The sequence below is a fragment of the Lolium rigidum genome, chromosome 7 (genome assembly GCF_022539505.1).
Source record: "Lolium rigidum isolate FL_2022 chromosome 7, APGP_CSIRO_Lrig_0.1, whole genome shotgun sequence".
In the NCBI taxonomy this organism is placed as follows: Eukaryota; Viridiplantae; Streptophyta; class Magnoliopsida; order Poales; family Poaceae; genus Lolium; species Lolium rigidum.
Genome location: NC_061514.1, coordinates 332,414,726 through 332,440,122, shown reverse-complemented (window position 1 = coordinate 332,440,122; position 25,397 = coordinate 332,414,726). Strand labels below are relative to the sequence as shown.

At 48.5% G+C, this 25,397-nt stretch overlaps 3 protein-coding genes and 1 non-coding gene across 6 annotated transcripts; all 4 read right to left on the bottom strand.

Annotated features, from left to right (window-relative positions):
- Positions 1-310: 310 nt before the first annotated feature.
- On the bottom strand, positions 311-1,246 carry LOC124677918. Of its 3 annotated transcripts, none has more exons than XR_006994273.1 (4): positions 922-1,246; positions 750-831; positions 598-635; positions 311-385 (listed from the first exon to the last, which is right to left on the bottom strand). XR_006994273.1 is itself a non-coding variant. In XM_047213856.1 (4 exons), the coding sequence occupies exons 1-4, from the start codon at positions 1,091-1,093 to the stop codon at positions 333-335; spliced, it is 330 nt and encodes a 109-aa protein (XP_047069812.1). In that variant the 5' UTR covers positions 1,094-1,246; the 3' UTR covers positions 311-332. The 3 variants fall into 3 exon arrangements, 2 of the variants coding, with proteins under 2 accessions (XP_047069812.1, XP_047069813.1); XM_047213856.1 differs by having other exon boundaries at positions 765-831; XM_047213857.1 differs by having other exon boundaries at positions 795-831.
- A 4,199-nt stretch (positions 1,247-5,445) lies between these two features.
- Positions 5,446-5,517, bottom strand: TRNAP-UGG. Its single transcript has one exon. It is a non-coding gene; the product is annotated as a tRNA-Pro (tRNA).
- A 4,694-nt stretch (positions 5,518-10,211) lies between these two features.
- On the bottom strand, positions 10,212-11,825 carry LOC124673450 (berberine bridge enzyme-like Cyn d 4). The gene has a single exon (XM_047209527.1). The coding sequence runs from the start codon at positions 11,823-11,825 to the stop codon at positions 10,212-10,214; it is 1,614 nt and encodes a 537-aa protein (XP_047065483.1).
- Positions 11,826-17,269: 5,444 nt separating this feature from the next.
- Positions 17,270-18,880, bottom strand: LOC124673449 (berberine bridge enzyme-like Cyn d 4). Its single transcript, XM_047209526.1, has one exon. The coding sequence runs from the start codon at positions 18,878-18,880 to the stop codon at positions 17,270-17,272; it is 1,611 nt and encodes a 536-aa protein (XP_047065482.1).
- Between the last annotated feature and the right edge of the window lie 6,517 nt (positions 18,881-25,397).

Below are 25,397 nucleotides of genomic sequence, written 5' to 3'. Positions count from 1 at the left end.
CTTACCCACCAGAAAACATCTATCTGGTACATAAGCTACTATCTTGAGTTCTAAACAATTATACCAATAACCCTCATTGGGAAAATAGTAAATCTAACCAGAAAGCAGCATGTAATCAGCCTTTCAAATAAAATAAAATTCTATCCATTTCATCATAAAATATATAAATCCATTTATCATACCAAAATGTTAGACGTTGGTTGAGACTGGTAAACTTACACATACAACAAAATTATAGAATGCTTGATAAATATCCAAAATGAACATACCAGGTGAGTGCAATGAGTACAACTCGATGAGAAACGACCCTGCTAGTTTATCTAGCCCTGGCATCAAATCCAGCACTCCTTTACTTGAGAAGATGCAGCACACGCAAACCTTCTTCCTGTCGTACAACAAGATGTGCATGAAAATGCAAAGCATAAAAAATAGGCTAGAACAACACTGAAATTATGTCTTGTAAACACAATAATGAAATCCAGTAACAGCCATATGCATCACTACGTATTAAGGAAATATGCTTTATGCGAGCATGTGTATCAAAGGTAAATTTTCAAAGTCAGACTTGCAGGCTGAAGGGCATCAATTAGTCTGAACCTTTCTTATCCCCTGATGGCTTTTCTTGAAGATTCCTCCTAGAAACAGGAAAAGAGGACCTCTGTCAACAAAGGGCTTAACCCGGGAGAAGCAAAAGCGAATTGCAGAAACAAAATCTGAAGTTAATAAAAAAGGAGAAGCCCTCTATCAACCATCATCGGCTTAACTTGTGACGTATATGTAGAATTTCTGTCCACCTGTATAGATCGTGTGCCTCTTCCCCTCTCGTCCTAACTGGCATCAAATCAAAGAAAAGGAATATTACTTCTGCACTATGGAGATGGAGCTGAGTCGATGAGCTGCAGGTTAGCACCAGTGGCTCACCTGATGATGTAGGCCAGAGCCGCTGATTGGTTTGTTGCCCTTGACGGATGCTTGAAGGCTGGTAGGAGGCTGAATCGCGGGCTGTAGGCTGCAGGGGTCGACGACCGGCGGAGGACGGGTCGTCTTGTCGTTGGATTTTGAGGAGTGGAACGGCGATCAAAGCATTCCCCATCTCATTGAGAAGAAAAACCGGCCGGCCGATTAGCTGCACCAAGATCGACAGCCTTGATGAGTGTCCCGTAGGAGAGCTTCCTAACCTTTTGTCAAGCCGGCGATCTGGTCATCCGTTCGCCGGGCGCCGCATCCCTCTCGCCTTCGGTGCGGGTGCACGCACTGCGTTGGAGAGGAGCGCGCCGGTGCAGCCACGTGCTTGGTGCAGCGCGCCAGAGCGACTCCTCTACGCCGGCCGGATTGAAGGGGCGGACGCGGCGGGGCGGACGCCAGATCAACAGGTTGAAGATCGAATCGATGAATTTTGGGGAGATCGAGCAGGGGTAGGTGGATTAGGCGGCGGCGGGGATGAAGCCTGAATCGATGCATTTGGGGGAGGTCGAGCAGTGGAGAAGGTGGATTTGATCTGCAGGTTTCATTGGGCCTGGCCCATGTGGACGACGGACGAGGAAGCGCGACCACGAAAAGGAACAACGAAGCAATTGAAGCAATTGACGTATTGTGGATGGCAGAATAAGGAATCACTTTAGTCTTTTTAAGTAGTAGAGATAGTTGGTTGGGGCACTCTGTACGACTAACCGGTGAATCACAGCCACCTTCCCGGCGAGCCTCTGGGAGCTCGACCCCGTGGAGTAGCTGCAGTGGTTAGCGATCCCGGGCAGCGCCGCCGCAGCTCCATTCTTTCCTCTGAGGACGATCTGCATCGCTCGGAACATCTTGCCGGCTGAATGATCTCAGGTTCGCACCGAGCAACGCTACAGCTAGCTGGAGTTGTGTTTGCTCGGTGAAGTGTGAAGCGGTTGTGCGCGTGCTGAAGCCGCTATTTAACATGACCAGAGGCGACGCCGCCTCGTGCCGGAACGTGGCGCGAGCGCCGACATTGCCAGACATTACGTTGTCTTATTAGTCACAGGCTCACAGCTCATCATTTCCCCTATTCCATATTTGACATTTCGCCTGATCTAAATTTGGCGACCGGCAGTGAAGCATAGATGATAGTCTGAAGCTGGTGTGTGTACTGAGGACAGTGCAGAGCAGAGCCATTAGCATCTCCAACGACGCGACGCATTTTATTGTCCGTGCGCGTCCATTTGCGTCGCGCAGCGGACGCTCAAATGATCGTTTTCGTTCGCGTGTCCGTTTGCGTCTGGGGTTGGCTCCAGCGGCCCGACGCATTTTTTGTTTTGTTTTTGTTTTTCTCTTTTTTATTTGAACAAAGTTCCAAATATTACAAATTGGAAGATTATTTTACACAAACTAATACATAGTTTGGAACATGGTTTACACAAACTAATACATAGTTTGAACCATGGTTGACACAAATATAAATATTTTAAAAATAGAAACCAGTTGTGTTGATTTCCGTATGTTCGCTGCCAAGAAAGAACAGGGCACACCCAGTGACCCAAACTGGAAAATCCAGCTGGAGGAATGACGGTGCCCTTGTTGGTTCTACCGAGGAAGAACAGACAGAAACCTTCCACTACTGGCTTCGTCTGACCCGTAGCCAGATTCGCCGCAAAGAAAGAACACTCTACGTTCTAACTATCGGAGTCCGACGCGGATTCGCCGGTGTGGTAGTGCCTGCGGCAGGTCGTGTCATCGAACACCTTGACGACCATCTCACCGTCTCCCTCGTAGAGGAAGGTGAGCTGGCAGCCGGGCTCGAGCGCGAGGTCACGGGCGAACTTGCCCCACCCGGTGTGCAGGTACATCTTGCCCTGCCCGTCGAACAGGACCTCCACGGTCCAGCGGCAGAAGTTGCAGCTGGCCTCCCGTAGCTGCAAATGCGCCGACTCGACGCCATCGACGAACTCGGCGAACTTGTCCGGGAGACGCTTGATGCCGAGCGGGTCGTCGTCGATGCGGAGGAGGAACTCGAAGCAGCGTTCCTCCACGTCGGAGGAAGACGAAGAGGACGCAGGCGACGGTGAGTGTGGGGCCGTAGCTGCTCCACCACGGCGGCCCCTGCCCCGTCCCCGGGGGCGCCCAGGGCCGCGGCCTCGACCGCATCGCCGGCCACCAGGACCCGCCATGGTCTTCCTCGCTGGCCTGGCTGCGTCGCAGGAACACCTAGGCGGCGGAACGCTGGAGCTTTGTGGCGGCTAGGGTTTCTATGGAGGAGTGGATGAGGAAGAAGAACGCACGGCTCCTTTATATAGGCCGGAGGCATGCGGTGGCCGCGGGACGCGTGGCGACGCCATTGACGTGGTTGGCGGAGGTGGGCTGCGGCCGCTCGGTAGCCGAGGCATCGCCATTAACGTGGCGCAGACTGCCGAAGCGACGCAGCGGCGCCAGTCGCTGCCGTGTTTCAGAAGACGCATCGACGCAGGGTCGCTACCAGACGAGCCCGACGAAACGTCCGCCGGATACGAGCGGACACTTTCGGCGTCCGCACAGTATCCGCAGAGACGCATCTGACGCGCATATTTGTGCCAGGTTTGCGTCTCCGTGGACGGCCCGGTCACTTTGCGTCGCCCCGCTGGAGAGGGTGCCAGACGCATTTTCCGGTCACGGCGGACGAAAACGGTCGCTCAGCGACCATTTGTGTCGCGCCGCTTCGGATGCCCTTATCTAAGAGCATCTCCACTGGATGTGCAGCTGATGTGTCCGCTCTTCGGGTTGTTGGGTTCGGCCTGCGATCGCGGGATAAAAAATTGGTCCAAGCCACCAAAAATTGGACACCTAGGAGCACGACTAGGGAAATTTCGTCCATCCGACATTAAAAAACGGCCTGAGAGGGATTGCTGGGGAGCCGAGTGAAGATGCTCTAACAAGACCACATGCGACGCCACCCCGCCGTCTCTAGCAACGAAACATGGCCCGACGCTGACTTGGCTGGTATCATCTTGTCTTTAGTCACAGGCTCACAGCTCATCGCTTCCCTCATTCCATACTTATTTGACATTTTCCCTCTAAATTCGGGCCTGGCAGTGAGCATAGATGCTAGATCAGCCGGTCAGGTGCGACCTATTCCATCTGTGAGATGGCTATTTGCCGTGCATTTGGGACGGCCGGTGCGAGGGCATGTACAATGAAAGTAGGATAGAAAACAAGCTTTTTTCTAAGTCGCTTTCCCTATTATTTAGATAATGTAATATAGATATATGGTGTATAATATAGAATTGAGATGCAATAGTTATGTCAACCTAAGGTCTTGAACTAGTAAAAGGTGTTAGGTAAAATGTTTATTTCAACACTCTCCCCACCTCGTATCGGCTATTTTAGTTCTTATAGGTGAGTTTGTTAAAGGTCGCATATTTGTTTCTTTAATACTAGGTCAGCAGAGTCTTTTGGCTTTGATACCATATAAAATTGATGCACGTACTAAGCAACTCAACCAAAACCAAAATTGTTAGAATAAGCTAGGCAATCTAATTATTTCAACATAGAATGCACCATTTATTACTGCTATTCTCGCAACTAATAAGAATTAATTAAATTCTAGAAGAAAGTAATGTTACTAAGGAAAGATATATGGTGCAATGGAGAAAAATATCTTCTCTTGTCTTCTAAAGGGATCATCCCTTAGTTTAGTAAAAGAAACATTTGCTTTCCATATTATGCGTGGTGGCTCTAAGAAAAGGCTTACGTCATTATCATGGTTTCAATCGATTGCCTACCCACACCGGAGTTTTGCCTCTGCTCGTGACGTTGGAACACAGAACACCCGAACAAATCATATGCATGTGTCGTCAATTTCCAAATTATAATAAGATTGCACCATAACTTATGATGGCTGAGTTGCAGCATGACGGATGATCGCTTCGTGGTTCATGTTAGTCGTAAGTTGCAAGTAAAACTAAATAACATCACGATGGCTAAGAATTCTCAACTTGCTAAGCTCCGTGCCGACCCATGTGGAGTACTAGTAGCTAGTTTTGCAAATAAATACTACTCCCTTCAATCCGAAAAATATCGAATGCCACAGTCTAATTACATTTTACAATTAACTTCTTCTAAATTAATCAAAGGAAGCCCATCACCAGCTCTCCTCTCCCGATCTAGTTTCAAATTTCAAAAACATGGTCCAGCTCGCTCGCGTCCATGATCGCGAGCTGTTGCTCGCGCAACTCGCGTGTCGCATCTGTGCAGTACTCACCAACCCCATGCATGTCTATGCTGCCGCTCATAGGCACACGTGGGAACAGACATGCATGAACGTCAAAGGCGGTGGACCATACGTCGATCGTTGGTGTAGGCGTGTAGCTTTCTTTTTGGGAAAGCAGCGTGCTTCTTGTTCCATCGAGTTTCTTATTTTTTTCGAAACGAATTGCACCCTTCAGCGGGGCTACCACAAGACAAAACTCGCATTTCTTTTGTCTAGAAAACTCGCAGCAAAAACATAAAAAGGGGGCATTCCGAGAATCGAACTCGGGACCTCTCGCACCCAAAGCGAGAATCATACCACTAGACCAAATGCCCTCGTATGCAATAATTCATTGTAAGCCTTATTTAATTAATCAACGTACAACAGTCAACTGTAACCCCCCTGCCAAGCCATGGCAACTAAAGTTAATGGAAATCAAGGTTAAAGAGGGTTGCCAGGTTCCTCATGTACACTAAATCTCCATCCCTTACATCACCTGTACTCTCACCCCTCTTATCAAAAAAAGTATTCAAGATTCACTCTTTAGCCTGTATAATTTATAGCAATTCTAGAAAATACAGAAGGTCCAAGCCGCAACATACCCTGTCTCTATCCTTTCCAAATATGCAAAACAACACTGACACTTATAATTTTCTCTGTGATTACTTCTAGAGATACATACGTATATACATGATGTACACAAGTAGCTATGGTAGAAATAAGAGGTATATAGTTCGCTCGATCAATAGTAATAAATAGTTTCAATGTCTCCAAAGACCATGGATCTTTTAAATGTAAATATTATTTAGTTTGCTATTGTATTACCCTAATACTTATCTTTGCGGAGTACTAATATGTTTTTTTAAATATTTTATGTGGGCTGAAGTGGAGGAACCTCACGGAGATTGTTAAGGGGTCCAAGAACACCAATCATGCTTAAATTGTAAATAATATTTTTTAAAAATAGCCTAAATATATGTATATGTAAGGAAATTTCTAGAGTAGGGGGCCATCGCCCCCTGCCCTAGAAAATCTTCGCTATTGTAAACAACAACTAGTTAGCTACATTACCCTTGCAGTCAAATGGTGCATGTGCGGATCCACCACAGCTGTGGTAACCGCTGATAAGTCCAAGTTGAGCTGTGATGACACCATGTACATCTACAGCATAGACGAGTGTGTCGTAGCACGACGCTGTGGGAGAGTGAGGAGACTCCTGCCAAGATAGTGTCGGGAGGCTACTGAGCTTATCCCTGCAAGTGCTAGGTGGCGCCAGGCCCGATGCCACCGGCAGAGGAGCATAGGCGAAGCACATCACGACAAAGCGCAAAACCCTAAGTCCGACCATGGTTTCTCCTAGCAAAGTAAGGACTTAAGAGTAAGAATGAAGGTTTTAATTAATGAAACGAAGCAAGAAAACGTGTTCCTCGAACGCAACAAAACTGACCAAGCGTGGATGGGGGGGGGGGGGGCAGCCCCCCGCGGTACGGATCAATGCCACCGTCTATATATACCTCTTGTAAGCCGCCGGCTAGGGTTTATCAGATTACAAGATAACCCACGACGTTTGTAAACACTCCGTGATATAGTGAAGTTTTGCTGGTTGGCGTCCGTGATTTTTTTTTTCTCTTTCAAAAGGGGTTTTCCACGTTAAATCTTATATCTCCGCTGCATTTTCTTTTATCGTTCTTCATTATTTAGTTGTCGCCGTATATAACATTTTCCTTGAAGATCTGGAGGTTCTTTGCTCGCCCCGTGCGCTTTGCTTCGCCTCTTCCAATTCTGCTCTTGTGTGTGTAATCCCTTCTGCCTCACTGGCTCTTATAAAGGCAAACGATTGTAGCAGTTAGGTGTCAAATACTCTGACCATGCAATTCTGGTTAAAATTGTTGTCGAAAATAATCCTGCAGCAAACTATTATGGAAAAGATTCCTGACGTGTCCGGTTCCCCTCCCCCCCCACGTCTAGAAATGAGCAGACACAAAAAAAACTCCACGCCACCATCTTTCTATTTTCACGTGGACCTGGAGCTGGTTATAATCGATCATCGATGGCAACGTAGATTTGGCGCCCCGGCCGGCACGCTAGCACCATTACTGGGCTCTCATTTTTGTTCGACCAACATGCGGTTTGCATCAATGCATCGTGCATCTAGAGGATTACATAGGCCCAGTTCTTTTGGCGGCTTCTCGGAGAAGCTGCCCTCCCCCAACTTTCTGAGGAAGCTGGTTCTAAAATTTTTCGAGACTTCTAGAATAGCTAAAGCTAAACTAATTTGGAAGCCTCACAAAATTTTGTCACCGGCTTCCCCAGGGGAGGGCAGCTTCTTGGAGAAGCCGCCAAAAGAACTGGGCCTACATGCAGCTGTATAAAGATGTGCATGCAAAAGACTGCAGATTCATGGTATAGAAGAGCAAAAGAAATCCATCACTCAATTCTTTTATCATTGAATCTCGGAATATAGAAAATAAATTAACAAATTGAATTTTCCTATGAATTCCAATCGGAGTCAACAAAAGCATGATCAATTAACTTAGTCGGAAATTAAAAGGAAACTAGGAATTAGATTTATTTATGTGCTTCGTATGAATTGCATGAATAGATAATACATCAGCTTTACACTATATAATTGGTGTATGGTTCAAAAAACAATATCTCCATTGCATATACTAGACCCTCGCGGTGCCCCTGGTGCACCGCAATTAGGTAGTAGATCTTTTGCTGCTACGGTCGATCAAATGCACGTTCTTTTAGAAAGGATGACGGTAAGCACACCATGTTTTGGTTGAGCAGATCTTAGAGGGAATCCTAAGGACGGGCTGTTCACTGTTTCTCTACTACGTAAAAATACTAAACTGGTTCCCTATTTCCCCAATACGTTAAAAAGTTTCATCGTTTCCTTAGTCCAACATTAGTCACATGTCGCTTCGTTTAAAGTCTCTGCACCGAGGTCATCTCTGCCATCTCCGCCTGAGCCTTCGTCCAACCTCTCACAACGCTAGCGCAATCTCCGCCCTGACCTCATGCGCCATAAAAAAAACCATATCCATCCCTCCCCGCGTCGGCTACGCGCCTCCTAGATCTCATTTCGTCTCCTACGGAGAAGTCACCGTTGTCCTTCGCGCTTAAGGATGGATGTACGGGCTGAGTTTTTAGCTCAGCCTGAGCTTTTCCCGGCTCACTCCGAGTTGAGCTCGGCTCGCTGTTGAAGGTGACCGAGTCGAGCCCAATAATCTGGACCGCCGCAAGCTCGTGGCTCGGCTGGCTCGGCTCGTTCCAGCCCAAAAGCTTACCGTTTCTGTTTTCTGTCACCACGGTGACCACGGAAGAAGGCATGCCGCTCACGTTCCCAACAACCTTTAGCTCCTTATGACAAAATATTGCGCCATAGCGTGTTCATGATAGTTTCAAATAGGGGTGTGGTGTTAGATTCAACAAATGATGTAGGTAAACATGTCATTGTCTTCTCCCAATAACTGCAGATAAATTGTTTGACTAAATGTTTTTCGTATTCCTGCTGCCATGCTTCTCACTGCCTCTGCACTCTCCCTACTCAGGTGCTGTGCTCGCACTTAACGTCCGACCACCTCTGCCATGCTTCTCCGCTGCTGTAGATGGTGGAACCCACATGGTAGTGACACAACTATGGTTGGCTCGCGAGCTTCTCCGAGCTGCATCGAGTTTGTGCAAGGCTCGGGCCGAGCCCATTTCTCTGGACCGAGAGGCAAACGAGCTGTAGAGAGGCCGTGATGCTCCACACACTGTAGAGGCGACCACAAGCGGAAAAAACTTGTGCAACGGTAGATAACCTGCAAAAGAGAAAATGATTTATTATTAAAAACCTTGTCATTTCTACATAGCCAAAGCGACCAAATAAGTAGTTTAAACCTAGGATCCACACCATTGCTCTCATCCTAATAAGTAGTTTAAGCCTAGGATCCACACCATTGCTCTTTTCCTAATAAGTAGTTCAAACCTAGTATCCACACCATTGCTCTCATCCTAATAAGTAGTTTAAACCTAAGATCCACACCATTGAGCCATTTGCCGAATATGTTCGCAACACTTCGCGGTGGATATAAGGTAGAACCTATATGGATGGTGACCATGTAGATCTAGAAAATTTACATTGGAAGAAAAAGTGTTTTATTGTCTCGTCATGATGACAAAAGACACACTTTTTTACTTCCCTGCCAATTATGTTTTGCAAGGTTATCTTTGGTGCAAATAACCTCGCGACGAAGATACCACACAGACACATTAGTTTTAAGTGGTATCTTCATTTTCCAAATTTTCTTATTATTATCAACTGGAATATCAGGTTGATTAAAACACAGTACACTGAAGCCACCGAGAAAACACCACTATCAGTGAGATTCCAACGAAAAAGATCTTGCCCCTGAGTTAGATGGACTGAGTCCACACGATGTAACAAAGTATTCCACGATGCTTGTCTAGGCCCAGTGAGACTTCGTCTGAACGACACATTCGGTGACACCGTTTTCATCACCTTAACAAGTGAATCACTCTTATGCCGCACAATATTGTATAATACCGGATACTGTTCTTGGAGCGTGGTATTTTTCAACCATTTATCCTCCCGGAATCTAATCTCCGATCTATCTAATAGAGAAAGATCCATATAGGAAGAAGCTTCTTCGTCACCATAAGACCCGCCCATAAATGAGAATTCCTAGGTTTTCAAGAAACTTGAGATAACTCATTTAAGCTGATGTACTTTCTCCTAAAAAAGAGTTTGCCAAATTCCATCCTCCCTAAATAGCTTGAACAGCCATTTACCGAGGAGGGTCCTGATTTTGAACTCAAGGTTTTGGATTCCAAGTAGATTAAAGATTAGGTAAAGATTAAGTGTCGACTACATGCATGAGGGAATTCATTTTCGTACAACCTTGATGCGATATACTGAAACACCATTAATGCACTCAATCACGTGAGGTCCTTGTAGTCACAACAGATTGTTGACTACAACAGGATGTGTAAATACAGCTGAATAAAATGGAATAGTCCATCAAGCAGCATGGTCTACGCGTGCCACATTTGTCAAGATGATCTGGTTACCAAGTGGCGGGATACTCTGCTCGTTCCTGAAGTAGTCGTTGGGATCTATCTGAGCCTTCGCCATTGCCAGCCTCCTGAAGTTGCCCTTGTAGTACTTCTCGCCCCACACCCTGCCGGCCTCGAAGCTCGTGACGTTGCCGCCGCCGACCATGTTCTCGCCAAGCGAAAGGTCCTTGTAGTTAACGTACGCCTCTCTCGGGTTCTTGCTCACGTGCGGCGCCATGAACGTGTACAAGTCCCTGACCCATCCCGTCCGCGCCGCCTCCTCGCCGGCGCTTCCCCAGAAGTTCATGTATTGGACGTTGTACAACACGCCTGCGCGGTGCGGGAACGGCGTCTCCGATTCCGAGACGCTGGCGATCTTGCCGCCGTAGGGGTCCAGGATCATCAGCCCGGCCGTTGGCCTCGCGAGCCAGCTGGTGAAGATCTGCGCCCATATGTCCCTGGGGATGGCTTGTCGGACGTAGTCGGACGTGGCCTTGTTGAAGACGGCGTCCCCGGAAGCGGTCCGCTTCAGGAGGTCCTCCACGGTGGCGCCGTCGCCGAGGAAGATGTTGGCCACCGACTGGAGCCAGTTCATCTCCTTGCAGTGGTTCCGATCAACACCGAGTTCCGGGAAACGGCTGCTCATCACCGGCAGCAGCGCGTCGCATGTGCCCAGGTACAGGGACTGGAAGTTGGCCACCTGTCCCTGAGCGACCACCCTCACGAGCAGCTCGTCGGGGAGAGCCGGTGCCACCTCTTGCCACTTGGTGACGATGTCGATGGCGCCCTGCTGGACGGATTTGGGGATGTTGAACACCGTGACCTTCGACGGAACGGCCACGAGATTCACCCGCCACGACAGCACGATCCCGAAGCTCCCGCCGCCAGCTCCGCCGCGGATGGCCCAGAAGACGTCGCGCCCCATGGTGGTGCTGTTCAGGAGCCGGCCCTCGGCGTTGACCAGCAAGGCGTCCACGACGTGGTCGGCGGCGAGTCCATGCCTACGCAGGAGCATGCCGAAGCCGCCGCCACTGAGGTGGCCGCCGACGCCCACCGTCGGGCACAGGCCCGCCGGGAACGCGAGACGGTCGCTCACCTTCCCGATGGCGTAGTACAGCTCCCCGAGCGTCGCGCCGGAGTCCACCCACGCGGTGGCCGGGGTTCCCCGGGTGACGCGCACGGACCGGAAGCCGGCGAGGTCGACCACAGCAAACGGGGTCGCATCGGCGCGCACGGACCTGTACGATAGGCCCTCGTAGTCATGCCCGCCGCTGCGCACGCGGAGGCGCACGCCGTGCGTGCGGCCGCAGACGACGGTTGCCTGGACGTGGGACGCGTTCGTCGCCGTGACGATGCAGAGCGGCTTCACCGTGGCCGCAGTAAGGAACCGCGGGTTCCGGACGGACGACGCCAGGACGGACGCGAACGATGGGGAGCTCCGGGTGAAGACGATCTGGTTTGGTATGGACGCCGAGAGGCACTGGAGGAAGCTATCTGAGGAAGCTTGGGTATGGGTAGAGAGGAAGAAGAAGCTCGAAATGATGAGCATTGCTAGAGCCATGATTCGCGACGAGGCCATTGAGCTGCACTGCACGTCTCGTGATGAACAAAAGCTGGGCCTTAGCTAGCCTCTTTCTTTGCCTAGTGCAACAACACAACACGTACGTAGTTATATAGTGCGTGGGAGCCGGATTATATACTGTTGGTTATCGACCGGTAGTTGATTGGCACCAATCGATCTCATGATCTCGATCGTGATCCCGTTTGGGCAAGAATATAGAGTCGTTTGCTCAACCGGTAATTTAATGTACATCTCGATCTGGTCGGAATGGCCGCACAGTTGGCTGCTTTTGTAATGGGTAATACTGCTGTGCACGTCCCAGGCGCTACAGCACACACACGTCATACTCTGAGGAAGGCGGCCCTGCAAGGCTGAAAACCTAGGGCATATGACTTCCTCATCATTTGAGAATGCAATAGATAAAAAATTGTACAATGAATTGTTTCTTATTGTAACCAACTAGCAAGGTGGCACTCTCAAATGCGAGGGCACTATCTTTAGTGTGTCAAAAAATAATTCATGATTTTTCTGCAATTTTAGTTAATTATGGTGAGTAAGTGATCATATATAATAGGCACTTAATCTAAGAAAATAGAAATTTGGTAGGTAATGATTTATTTTTTGTAAATTTGAATTTCTAAGGGCTTAATATTCAAATCTACTACCATACTTACAATATTCTTCCATCAAAAAATGAAGATAGGGTCATCTAAAAAAATTCGTTCTCCCTGGTTTCTTTTGACTTCTATTAGACATTGAGAGGTGAGTTTATGCTTTCATCAATTTATATTAACCAAAAAAACAACAAAATCTTAACAAATAAATCAATTATCTGACTTCAAGCTTTGATTTGGCAATACTCATATGAAAACATAGTTGAACACTTTGGCAAGAAATACATGGTTCAACATGTGTATCCGCCTGTTGCGGAAGGTTCGAACGGCATGTCTATTTTTGGGAATTAATGTGTTGGTTGTTTAGGATATCCCACGCACAATGCTTGATGATTTACTTCATGGGAAATGATTGGACGCAAACCTTGTATAGAAATTTTTCTCCTCGTTGATATTAAAAACAAATCTATTTGTACACGAGAGGGGAGAGATAACATGCAGTCGGACATTAGTGGTGACGGGTGGAAGCGTGGTCACCGTCCGTGATATGTATGCAAAATGGTTGTCGACCGGAGACGTTGTGCTGCCGGATATTCACGGTGATGAGTGGCAGCATGGTCGCCGCCCACCAATCTATATGTAAGATGGCGGTTGGTTGGACGCGCAAGGGCAAGGCTACCTAGCTAGTAGTAGCAGGTCGTTATATGCATGGACGTGTAGCTAGTTGTGCCCCTGGGCAGCCGGATGGATCGGATCTCTCATGCTTCCGTACCAAGCTAGCAAAATGTGCTACTCTAATCAAATGTCCATGCCAACGTGTTGATGTAGTATTTAATCTGGGTGCACGCATGTATCATGCCAACAACGATAACTCACCTGTAGGATTGGCCAACAAAGAACCCTCACGCTAGATGAGGATGGTGGCCACTTGCGCTGTAAGCAGGTTAAAATATTGTGGAGACAAATGGGGCTTGAGGAGGCACGACTAGCTCTACTGGAGTGTCCGAACGCAAAGGACATGTTGATGAAAATTTTTGGGATGGAGCAGACGCGTAGATTGCTGGTTATTGCACTAACGTGGCAGTGGTGGACAGCAAGGAATAAAACAAATGCTGGAGAAAGGAGCTGGTCTGTGGACGAGGTGAGCTTCCAAGCAAGAAGATGGGCTACAGAGTTTACTGAATTTTATGCCAAACAACTTCAGCAACAACCTAATGAAGATGTAGAAAGATGGAGGCCTCCGAGAGAGGGTGTTCTGAAGATTAATGTAGATGGAGCTTTTAAGGAAAATCCTAAATCAGGTGGATGGGGTTTTGTCATCAGAGGACAAAACGCTGAAGTGTTGGGTTCTGGAGCTGGTTGTCTGATGTTTCCACAGAGTGCGCTGCATGCTGAGGCTGAGGCTTGTATCCAAGGGCTCACGGCGGCAATGAACTGGGGTATGACAAGGGTGGAGGTTGAGTCGAACTGTCAATTGCTGGTGCAGGCATTGAACAATCAAGATTTTGACCGATCACATATTGGTGTGTTGGTTCGTGATGCGAGGATGTTAGCTAGGCTAAATTTTAATTCGGTTTCTTTTGGTTTTTGTCGTCGTGGTTGTAATAAGATCTACGGTAGTTCTCCACTAATAGATTTAAACTACATGATGCAAGAGCTTAAACATGATCTACTTGAGAGCTCAAAATAATTGCCAAGTATCAAATTATTCAAGACAATATGAGGCATTTTCTGTTTCCAACCAAATAGCAATCAACGAAGCGGCTTTCAACTTCGCCATGAACATTAAAGTAAAACGAAGAACACAAGTGTTCAAATGAAAAAGCGGAGCGTGTCTTTCTCCAATACAAGGATAGCTGGGATCCAAATTTATTCAAACAAAAACAAAAATAAAAGCAAACAGACGCTCCAAATAAAGAACATAAGATGTGACGGAATAAAAATATAGTTTCACTAGAAATGACCTGATAATTTGTTGATGAAGAAGGGGATACCTTGCTCGTCTACGGTGTAGACGAGAGAGTCGATGCATGACGATGTCGGAGAGTGGGGAGATTCATGGTAGAATAGTGTTGCGAGGCTGAGAAGATCAGCCTTGCAAGTGCCCGATGCCGTCGGCAAGGAAGTGACGATGCTGCCATCAGCCGGCAACCAGAGTCAAGATGTTGTAGGTGCCTATATCCGTGTGGATATTTTTTGAGGTTTTTTCTGCGGATCATCCTCTAGATGTGGGCATCGGAAGATCCAGAGGACCGTCGACAGTCACCATTAGCCTCAACCGCAGAAACATGGAGGATTTATGTCATGGCAGCCCGATCAAACGAGGCAGCTTTTCAATAAATAATTCTAATAAACATGGCCTTAACGAGCAACCGGTAGCACAAGGCATTGGCACGATAAGCAATCGACCCGATGGCGAGAGGCCAGTCTGCAAGAGTGCCCTGTGGCGCTGAAGGTACTGACGCTGGCTTGAAAAATAGCCATGAATGCACACTCGCTACCCAGGCAAATATGCACCATGGTGGAATGAAACTACCCAGTATATCCATACGGGGCAATGGGCGGGAAGATACTTTCCACACTTTTATTACTGCCAGCTGGCAAGGAATATGTTGGAGACCATGAGGTCAACCTCGAGTCTTTTTTTCGATAAATGATGCTTTATTACTTTAAGAAGAAATTACATCCAGCCTCTGCATAATCAGGATGCACACAATCGTTTTTGTTGTCTCAAGTCAAAAAGGATAAATATAAAAACTAGACGAGATACATATCGGAACGATGAATCATATGACGCTTAAGGTGTAGGTGGGGCTTCTATCCATAGACTATGCTGCAAATCACTGATACTGGAACGGAATGGCTACTCCATATCTTCTACCAGACTGGCGGAAATGCAAAAGGCTATGATGCTCATGGTCTTATGGAGAGTTTGACATATAAACAACGAAGTCACGCATGCAAAGCCTATGCCATCAACTAGAAAGCTCTAAGCGCTTCCTTGCAAGCTACTTGGATTCATTGGTAATGATTAAGCAATGACCTAACGCAGACATGTTAAAGGGCAAATCAGTGGTGACTCGTGGTCAAGATTTCTCGTGAAACACACCGTGCTAGTCATGAGCTGGCCAAACTTGGTAGAGCACATGATAGAACTGCTACGCTTTTTAGGAACTTTCCTATGGAAATTGCCACGGTGATATCTTCTGATTGTAACTCTATTAACTCTTAAATAAAATTTCACACCGAGTCGTCTCCCCCCGCGTCGTCCTCCTCTGGCGACCAGGGGGGAACCCTAGCCGCCACCGCCCCTAGGTCCCCTCCCCCTCGCTCCCCTGCCTCGCCGCCACCGGAGGGGGGCCGGCAAAGCCGCGCGCTCCCCGGGGAAGGTGGCGGCGGGGCGGTTTTCTTCCCTCACGCGTACCTGATGAGAGGGAGCTCATCGGGCGCGGCTGCGGCGGCGGGCGCGTCGGCGGTCGGTGGGCGCGGCGACGGCGGCGGGCGTGGCGGCGAAGGGCGTCGGGCGCGGCGGCGAAAGGCGTCGGGCGCGGCTGGCTGCGGGCGGCGCTTGGTGGCCGTGCGGAATCGCTGGCCATCCGGGCCCGATCTTGGCAGCGATGGGCGGCGTGGCGGCGTGGTGCTGGGCTGTGCGACGGCTGGGCTGGCAGCGTGGGCGGTGGAGCCAGCCGGAGGCCATGGCGGCGGTGCTGGTTCTGGTGGCTGCGGCGATGGGCGGGCCCGATCTGGGCCTGTCGGGCCAGTTTGGCTGTGCGGTGGCGGCTTCGGTTGGTGCGGGGTGTTCACGTCTGCGGACTTCGGCGGTCGTCCTCGAGCCTCGTGTCGGTGTTGTCGGCGTCCCCTCTATGTGGCGTTCCGGCGGCGCCCACGGTGATCTTCGGCGGTTCTCCGTTGGCTTCGGGCTGTGCTGCCCTCTGCGCGTCGGCGACTACGGCTTAGCGGTTGGAGATGGTGGTTTTGTGCCGGTCCTTGTTGGCGGGCGGGCGCGAGGTCTTGGAATTCTTCGCTGGGCGAAAGCTCTGTCTTGGCGGCCGGCCAGGACCGACGACGGTGACGCCTGTGGGCGCCGCATACTTCTTGAAGGCGTCGTCGAAGCGGGTGTTTCTTGTTCTCCGCTCGGGTTCTCCGGGGGAAACCCTAGATCTCTCGCAGGATCGGGCGTGGGCGGCGCTCTTGCGTCGTTTTGCCTCTTGAGGCCTCGCTTTGGATGTCCACCGGACAAAGGGTCTTGTGGAGTGTTTTGGTGGTTTTTCGGCGGAGGCGGGTTCGTCTTCGGCCAGGCGGGGCGCGGCCTCGGGGCCGGTGTGGTAGTTGGAGCGGTGGCTCCGGTCTTTCGCCTCCGCCTGTTGCGTTGAGGTGTGGTGTCGACCTGGTTGGTCGTCGACCCGTGTGGAGCGCAGCCTCGGGGCTGGCGTGTGGTGTCGTGTTGTACGGTTTTTCGGCCTGTTTTCCTCATAAACGGGCCAACTCTTTTCTCCTATATCAATGAAAGGCAAAGCTTTTGCCTCGTTTCAAAAAAAAAAATTTCTTTTCCGTGAAAAAAAGCCTCAGCCTCAGAGTAGAGAGTTTGCCATATTGTATCGAGATAATGTTGAGATACTTATTTTAATAATGAACGAATATGTTTTTTACAAGATGATTACTCCAAGTGAATCGCTAAATGCGAGGTGGGCAACAAAAATAAATGTATGGAATCATCCCACTCTAATCTTACTCACGATTAAACTTAAGTTAACCAACTATAATCATTCTAAGCTAAACACAACTGATCGTACCACCTGATATCTGCAAACAGGAAGTGGGCTCATCTCATTCATGCCAACCAAACACTTAATCTTTATCATCCCATCTACACAATCTACAGAATTCCATCCCATACTTATTGATCCTTTCAATCAAACACATCCTAAGTGGCGGGATGCTTTGCTCGTTCCTGAAATAGTCTTCAGGATCTATCTCAGCCTTCGCCATTGCCAGCCTCTTGAAGTTACCCTTGTAGTACTTCTCGCCCCACTTTCTGCCAGTTTCATAGCTCGTGGTGTCACCGTCGCCAACGACGTTCATGCCAAGGTCAAGATCCCTATAATTCCCGTATGCCGCCCTCGGGTTCTTGCTCACGTGGGGTTCCATGAACGCATACACGTCCCTGACCCACGCCATCTGCGATGCCCCCTCGCCGGCACCCTCCCAGAAGTTCATGTACTGGATGTTGTACAGCACGCCGTTGCGGTGCGGGAACGGCGTCGCCGACTCTGGCAGAGCGGCGATTTTGCCGCCGTATGGTTCCAGAATCATCAGCCCCGCGTCTGGCTTCGCCAGCCAGCCGGTGAAGATTTCCGCCCACACTTCCCTTGCGATGGCTTGTTGGACGTAATCCGAAGTGGCCTTGGTGAAGACCGCGTCCTCGGCAGCGGTCCGGTTCAGGATGTCTTCCACGGTGGCGTGAGCGCCGAGGTAGACGTAGGCCACAGACTCTAGCCACGTCATCTCGTTGCAGTGCGTCCGGTTCACGCCGAGCACCGGGAAGTGGCTGCTCATCACCGGCAGGAGCGCCTCGCAGGTGCCCAGGTAGAGGGACTGGAAGCTGGCCACCTGTCCATGAACGACCGCCCTCACGAGCAGGTCGTCAGGGAGAGCCGGGGCGACCTCTTGCCACTTAGCCAGGATATCGACGGCGCCCTGCTCGACGGACCTTTGGACGGTGAATACCGCCACTTTCGGCGGCACGGGCACGAGCTTCACCTGCCACGACAGCACGATCCCGAAGCTCCCGCCAACGCCCCCGCCGCGGATGGCCCAGAAGACGTCCCGCCCCATGCCGTTCCTGTCCAGGATCCGCCCCTCGGCGTCGACCAGCGTCGCGTCTACGACGTGGTCGGTGGCAAGGCCGTGCTTGCGCAGGAGCATGCCGAAGCCGCCACCGCTGAGGTGGCCTCCGACGCCCACCGTCGGACACAGGCCCGCCGGGAACGCGAGACGGCCGCTCACCTTCGCGATGGCATAATAGAGCTCCCCGAGTGTTGCGCCGGAGTCCACCCACGCGGTGGCCGCTCGCTGCTTGACTCGAACGGAGCGGAGGCCTGCGAGGTCGACCACCGCGAACGGCTCCTCTGCGCGCAGCGACCTGTACGAGAGGCCCTCGTAGTCGTGCCCGCCGCTGCGCACGCGGAGGCGCACGCCGTGGCGGCGGCCGCAGACGACGGCGGCCTGGACGTGGGATGCGTTCGTCGCCGTGAAGATGCAGAGCGGCCTCACCGTGGCCGGCGTGAGGAACCTCGGGTTCCGGACAGATGACGCCAGGACCGACGCGAACGACGGCGAGCTCCGGGTGAAGAGGAGCTGCTCGGGTATGGCCCTGGAGAGGCACGGGAGGAAGTCATCAGAGGAAGCATGGGCAGAGAACAAGAAGAAGCTAGAGATGGCGAGCATTGCTAGCGCCATGGTTCCCCACGAGGACGCCGAGCTCAATCTGCTCATGCTCAGTGAACATTGCTAGTGGTGCACGTCGTCTAGTTAGAGTACTACGTAGAGCCGGCGACTAAAATTTGAGTCTCCGTGGCTAATTAACAGCGCTGTATTATTTTTGGCGGGAAGTATAAATAGGAGTACTTAATTTGAATCCGATCTTTATCGATCTGACATCTCGATCGTGATCCCATGTGACATATATATACTCGTTGAATGCATAGAATCTATGCTTGGTGATCCTAGCATCGGTTTTACTTGATCATGGTCACATGGGGTCCGAGCCCTTGAGGTGGACCACCATGAACCGAGCGTCGACTTGTTGGGCCCACCTGGTACCTATGACTTTGTCCATCATGTCCAGCCTTGTCTCCATCATTTGTTCCATTTTTGTGTCTTTTTTAGACTCAATCATCACATCATACCTTGTGACGAGGACATCCCTACCTCACCACTACCTCCGTCATTACCAACTAAAGATGAACCTGCTGTGAAGCTCAAGTCCAATGAAGTCAGGATTGGACCAATGACACGAGCTCGTGCGAAGCTACTTAAACAACAGGTGAACTTGTTCCTAAACGATACCTTAATTCATGAGAGCTTTATACTACCTAAGTCCTATTACTTATGTATTATCAGGTATGAAGAGGAGACAAGCATCGCACGAGGAGAGGAGCAGCTGTACGTGAAGATGGACGTGAAGCTGGACATGGAGCTGGACATGAAGATATCTCATGGACGCGGGGAGGCATGCGCGAGAGGAGACGAAGAAATCCAGGCCGGTCCAGCGCCCGGTCAGACCGGCCGCCACGCCGGGCCGCCCGGTCCCTGGCCCGGTCGACCGGCCGCCAACCGGCCGCCAACCGGAGGAAGCCCCTCGTACCGGACGAAAACCGGAAACCTCGCAGATTTCCGGTTGCCGACCGGTTGACCGGACCACAGACCGGTCCGGCCGGTCCACGCCCGGTCGACCGGATTCCCGGACCGGACCGGTCCGAGTCCGTCTCGACCAGATCTATTCTGGGTCGGTTATTTTCATACTTTTTGGACCTGAGGTCGTCCCAGACGCCTATATAAGTCCCTGGGACGCCCCACAAGTTGCTTTAGACCATGTTTAAGATAAACCCTAGTTCTTAGTTGTTTGCTCTGCAAAACTATTAAATTCCCTACACCATATTGCTTGGATATTGTGTAGATCATGTTTAAGTCTTGTGTGATCTGCAGTTCCATTGGGAATTAGACGATTGCAACTTACCGCTTCGTGGTCGGCGGCTACGTGCGCAAGTGTGTGGAGTTGCGAATATCTTGCAGGGTTGAGAGCTGTTGCATCTGGCGACAGGGACCAATCGAGGGATCTCGTTGCGTCATACAAGTTATCATCCACTACATTGTCGTGTTTCTCCGTTGCCATCACCCCGTGATCATCATCACCACCGTAGCTTACTGAGAAGATCGGGCCACCCCTTATCATCTTGGTATCAGATTTCTAGTTTTCCTCGGTAAGCCATCCACAATCCACCCCATAGTTGAGTTGTGAGTGTTTTCCTATCCAGAAAAAGCCAAAAATATTTAGGGTTAGGGTTTGCCATAGCCATAGCTTGCACTTATTTCGAGTTTTAGTTGCTTTTCGTAGTTGTTTTTGCGTAACTTTATTTTTCTTCTAGTAGAATTGTTAGGGTTTGAGTTGTCTCTATCATCTAGTTTATCATATTGTGTCAGTTTTGTTACTCCGAGTCCACATAGCGTACAGTGTGCTTGTTCCCAACCATAGACACAGCCTTTCGATATTCGTGACTAGGAACTTCCCCAGAAGAGACTAGTTTTACCGCTCGACAGGTTGCTCGTTAGGGTTTTTGGTGCTTTGCATATCTTGTTGGCCGTGTTATCAAGGAGTTGAGTCATAAAATCAAAAAAAAAAGAAAATAGAAAAGAAGCAAAAAGAGCTACATAGCTGCGTGTATTACAAAAAGAAAAATACAAAAAGAAAAGTGTCGTGCTAGTTGAATCAAGTGAAAGGCCTAAGTTTTCTTTACTGCACCCGTAGTTGAGCAATCTTGTGCCTGTCTTGTTGAGCTTTGCTAGCGTCTCTCTAGTGCATTGCAACCTTTCCTCCATATAGTTGCATTGCCCCATTTATATCGCCTTGTGTGAGTATCATTGGTTGTCTACGGTCAGCGCTAGAGCTTGTTATTGGTGCAAATAGGTAGCCTACCTACAGCCCCACATATACCCTGTTTTGTCGTGTGATTGTTCTTATACCCTTGATATTCTCTTCGCTACATCCGTGCACTAGTTGTTACTACAAGTGGTAAGCAACACTAATTTACTTTGGAACGGTAAGATTTCCTTTTCTTATCAGTTTTGAGTGAGTTGTGAGAGTACCACCATATATCTTTGATTTAGTGCACTAACCTACTAATCATGTCTGCTAGTGATCATAAGATTGTTAACCAGGAGAACAAGGATTCTGCAGATATTATTAACTGGAGGGAGTTTGAGGCTCTTCGTAATGAGATGCGACGTGAATTCCGCGCTCAGGATGAGGAGCTTAAGGGTACAGTTGACGAGATCAAACAAACGCTGGATGCTACTAATGCAACTGTCACTGGATTGTCTGATCAAGTGACGGATATACAGCGCAATATTGCAGATATGCTCATCGCTATTGAGAATTTGACTGCACAACAACAACAACAAGACGATGATGAAGATCCTGAGCTTGAAGATGATGCACACAATGCTCGTGGTGCACCTCGTGGTCATCGTCCTCGTGGTTGGGTTCCACTTGGCCGCAATGGTCGTGGACAGGATGAAGAAGATGGATTGGGTAAGCCCAAGTTTTCCATACCCAAGTTTGAAGGAGGAGCTGATGTTGAAGAATATCTCACTTGGGAGCTCAAGATTGAGAAGTTGTGGAGCTTACATCCCAATTACTCTGAAGATAAGAAGATCAAGCTTGCTTCTTCTGAATTTGATGGTTATGCATTGCGTTGGTGGGATTCTTTGGTTCGTAACCGCGACGAAGATGGTGCGCAGCCTATCCGGACATGGCGTGCAATGAAGGAGGTTATGACTTCTCGTTTTGTGCCTACAAATTACATGCGTAATATATTTGATAAGCTAACACTATTGAGGCAAGGTGTGAAGACTGTTGATGAGTACTACATGGAGATGGAGATGCTTATGCAACGTGGTCGTGTCCGTGAGTCTCTAGAGATGACAATGCAGCGTTTTCTGAATGGACTGAAGTATGATGTTAAAGGCATTGTTCGTCATTACACCTACACCAATATGAATCAATTGTTACATCATGCAAGAGAAGCTGAATCACAGATGGCTGAAGAAGCAAAGGTTAAGGGACGTGCTACAGGAGCTGGGCGTTTTACACCCCGCGCGCCCTCTACAGCGCCGGCGCCTTCGACGCGCTCTGCTCCTTACTCTAATCCGCCTAGCAAACCGGTCTCCAATGTATCTAATGCAAAGAAGTCCAAATCTGCTGCAAGTACGAGTGGTTCTGGTGTGTCTACAACGCGCAACCGCGATATGCTTTGCCATACATGTGGTGGCAAGGGTCACTTCAAGAGAGATTGTCCTAACCGCAAAGTCATGTTTATTAATGAGGACAATGAATATGAGACTGGAGATGATGTTGATCCAAATGCTCCAGACAATGATGACTATGACACTGATGGTGAAGATGCATATCCTTCTGATGCTCGCACCATTGTTGTGTCGCAGCGTGCTCTTAATGTGTTGTCTAGTGCATCTACTCGCCGCTGCAATTTGTTCCAAACCAAAGCTTTAGTTGGTCCTGACAAGGCTTGCAAGGTCATTATTGATGGCGGGAGTTGCCGCAATTTAGCAAGCAAGGAGTTATGTACCAAGTTGAAGTTGAAGTATCTACCGCACCCGCATCCATATTATATTCAGTGGTTGAGCGACAATGGTGAGATGAAGGTAAACCACATGGTGCGTGTTGAGTTTGCGATTGGACCGTATAAGGATTGCATTGATTTTGATGTGGTTCCTATGACGGTTTGTCACCTCTTATTGGGTCGGCCTTGGCTCTATGACCGTTCAGTGCAACACAATGGCCGTGCCAATACATATCACTTGGAGTACAAGGGCAAGAAAATTAACTTACAGCCTATGTCACCACAACAAATTGTCAATGAGTCTCGTCAGAAGATCGAAGTGAATTTGGAGGATGCACCTCTAGATAGGCGAGAGAATTGTAATGTCGTGAGTGATATAATGAAAAGTGAGAGAGTGAATTCCTTAGTCTCATTAGCCACCAAAGAAGACATGAGAGAATTTAGTGAGGATCCTACGGCCATGCCTCTTGTGCTTTTGTACAGGGGTACGGTTTTGGTTTCTAACGACATGACCCCTCTTCCTCTTGGTGTTTCTAATGTTTTGCAGGAATTCGGCGACGTTTTTCCGGAGGAGGTACCCGCAGGACTACCACCATTGCGAGGTATTGAGCATCAAATTGACTTGATTCCCGGAGCATCGCTGCCCAATAGGGCGCCATATCGCACTAATCCCGAAGAGACGAAGGAGATACAGAAGCAAGTACAAGCGCTACTCGACAAAGGTTATATCCGCATAAGCCTTAGTCCTTGTGTTGTTCCTGTTATTCTAGTTCCTAAGAAAGATGGTACTTGGCGTATGTGCGTAGATTGTAGAGCTATAAACAACATTACTATTCGATATCGTCATCCTATTCCCCGTTTAGAGGATATGTTAGATGAATTGAGTGGTGCTGCTGTTTTCTCTAAAATTGATTTGCGTAGTGGTTATCATCAAATTAGGATGAAAGAAGGGGATGAGTGGAAAACAGCCTTTAAAACAAAATTTGGTTTATATGAGTGGTTAGTAATGCCTTTTGGGTTAACTAATGCACCTAGTACTTTCATGAGATTAATGAACCATGTTTTGCGTGAGTTTATTGGCAAATTTGTGGTTGTCTACTTTGATGACATATTAATCTACAGCCGCAATGAATCTGATCATACTATACATATTAGACATGTTTTGCAAGTGTTGCGTGATAATCAACTCTATGGTAATCTTGAGAAGTGCATATTTTGCAAAGATAAGGTCATATTTCTGGGTTATGTTGTCTCTAAGCATGGAGTAGAAGTAGATGTGTCTAAAATTGAAGCTATTCAAAATTGGCCTACTCCCATGAATGTGAGTCAAGTAAGAAGTTTTCATGGTCTTGCTGGGTTTTATCGCAGATTTGTGCCCAACTTTAGCACTATTGCTGCACCTTTGAATGATTTAACTAAAAAGGGTGTTGTTTTTGAGTGGGGCGCATCCCAAGATCATGCTTTTGATGAACTTAAGAGATTGTTAACTTCTGCACCGTTGCTTGCACTTCCTGATTTCAATAAGCAATTTGAGATTGAATGTGATGCTAGTGGTATTGGAATTGGTGGTGTGTTGATGCAAGAGGGTCGCCCAATTGCATATTTTTCCGAGAAACTTTCTCGGTGCTAAGTTGAACTATCCTATATATGATAAAGAATTGTATGCTTTAATTAGAGTTCTTGAGGTTTGGCAACATTATTTGTGGCCAAAAGAATTTATCATACATTCTGATCATGAAGCTTTAAAATACCCGAAAGCCCAATCTACTTTGCATAAGCGTCTAGCTAAGTGGGTTGAGTTTATTGAGTCTTTTCCATACATTATTAAGCATAAGAAGGGAAAAGATAATATTGTTGCCGATGCTCTATCTAGGAAGAATATGCTATTAACTCAACTTGATGTTAAAATTCCTGGTTTAGAGATACTATGTGATTTATATGCTACTCGATCATGATTTTGCTGAACCATATCGCTTATGTGCTCTTGGTAAAGCATGGGAAAAATATCACATACATGATGGGTTCTTGTTTAGGGCTAACAAACTATGTGTTCCGGAATCGTCTCGTGCGTTTGCTCTTATTGCGGGAATCACATGTCGGAGGTTTGATGGGTCACTTTGGGCGTGAGAAGACGCTACTCATGCTAGCTGACCACTTTTATTGGCCAAAGATGAGGCGGGACGTGGATCGATATGTGAGGAGATGCATTACTTGCAACAAGTCCAAGTCCAAGCTGAAGCCTCACGGTTTGTATACTCCTTTACCGGCACCTACTACACCATGGGAGGATATTAGTATGGATTTTGTGTTGGGTTTGCCGCGTACTAAGAGAGGCCATGATTCTATATTTGTGGTAGTGGATAGATTCTCTAAGATGTCCCACTTTATTGCTCGCCACAAGAGCGACGATGCGTCGCATATTGCTAACCTGTTTTTCAGGGAGATTGTACGTCTACATGGAGTCCCAAAGACTATTGTTTCTGATCGTGACGTGAAGTTTATGAGCTACTTTTGGAAGACGCTTTGGAGAAAGCTGGGGACGAAGCTGCTGTTCAGCACTACTTGTCATCCCCAAACTGATGGTCAAACTGAAGTGGTGAATAGAACATTGTCACAAC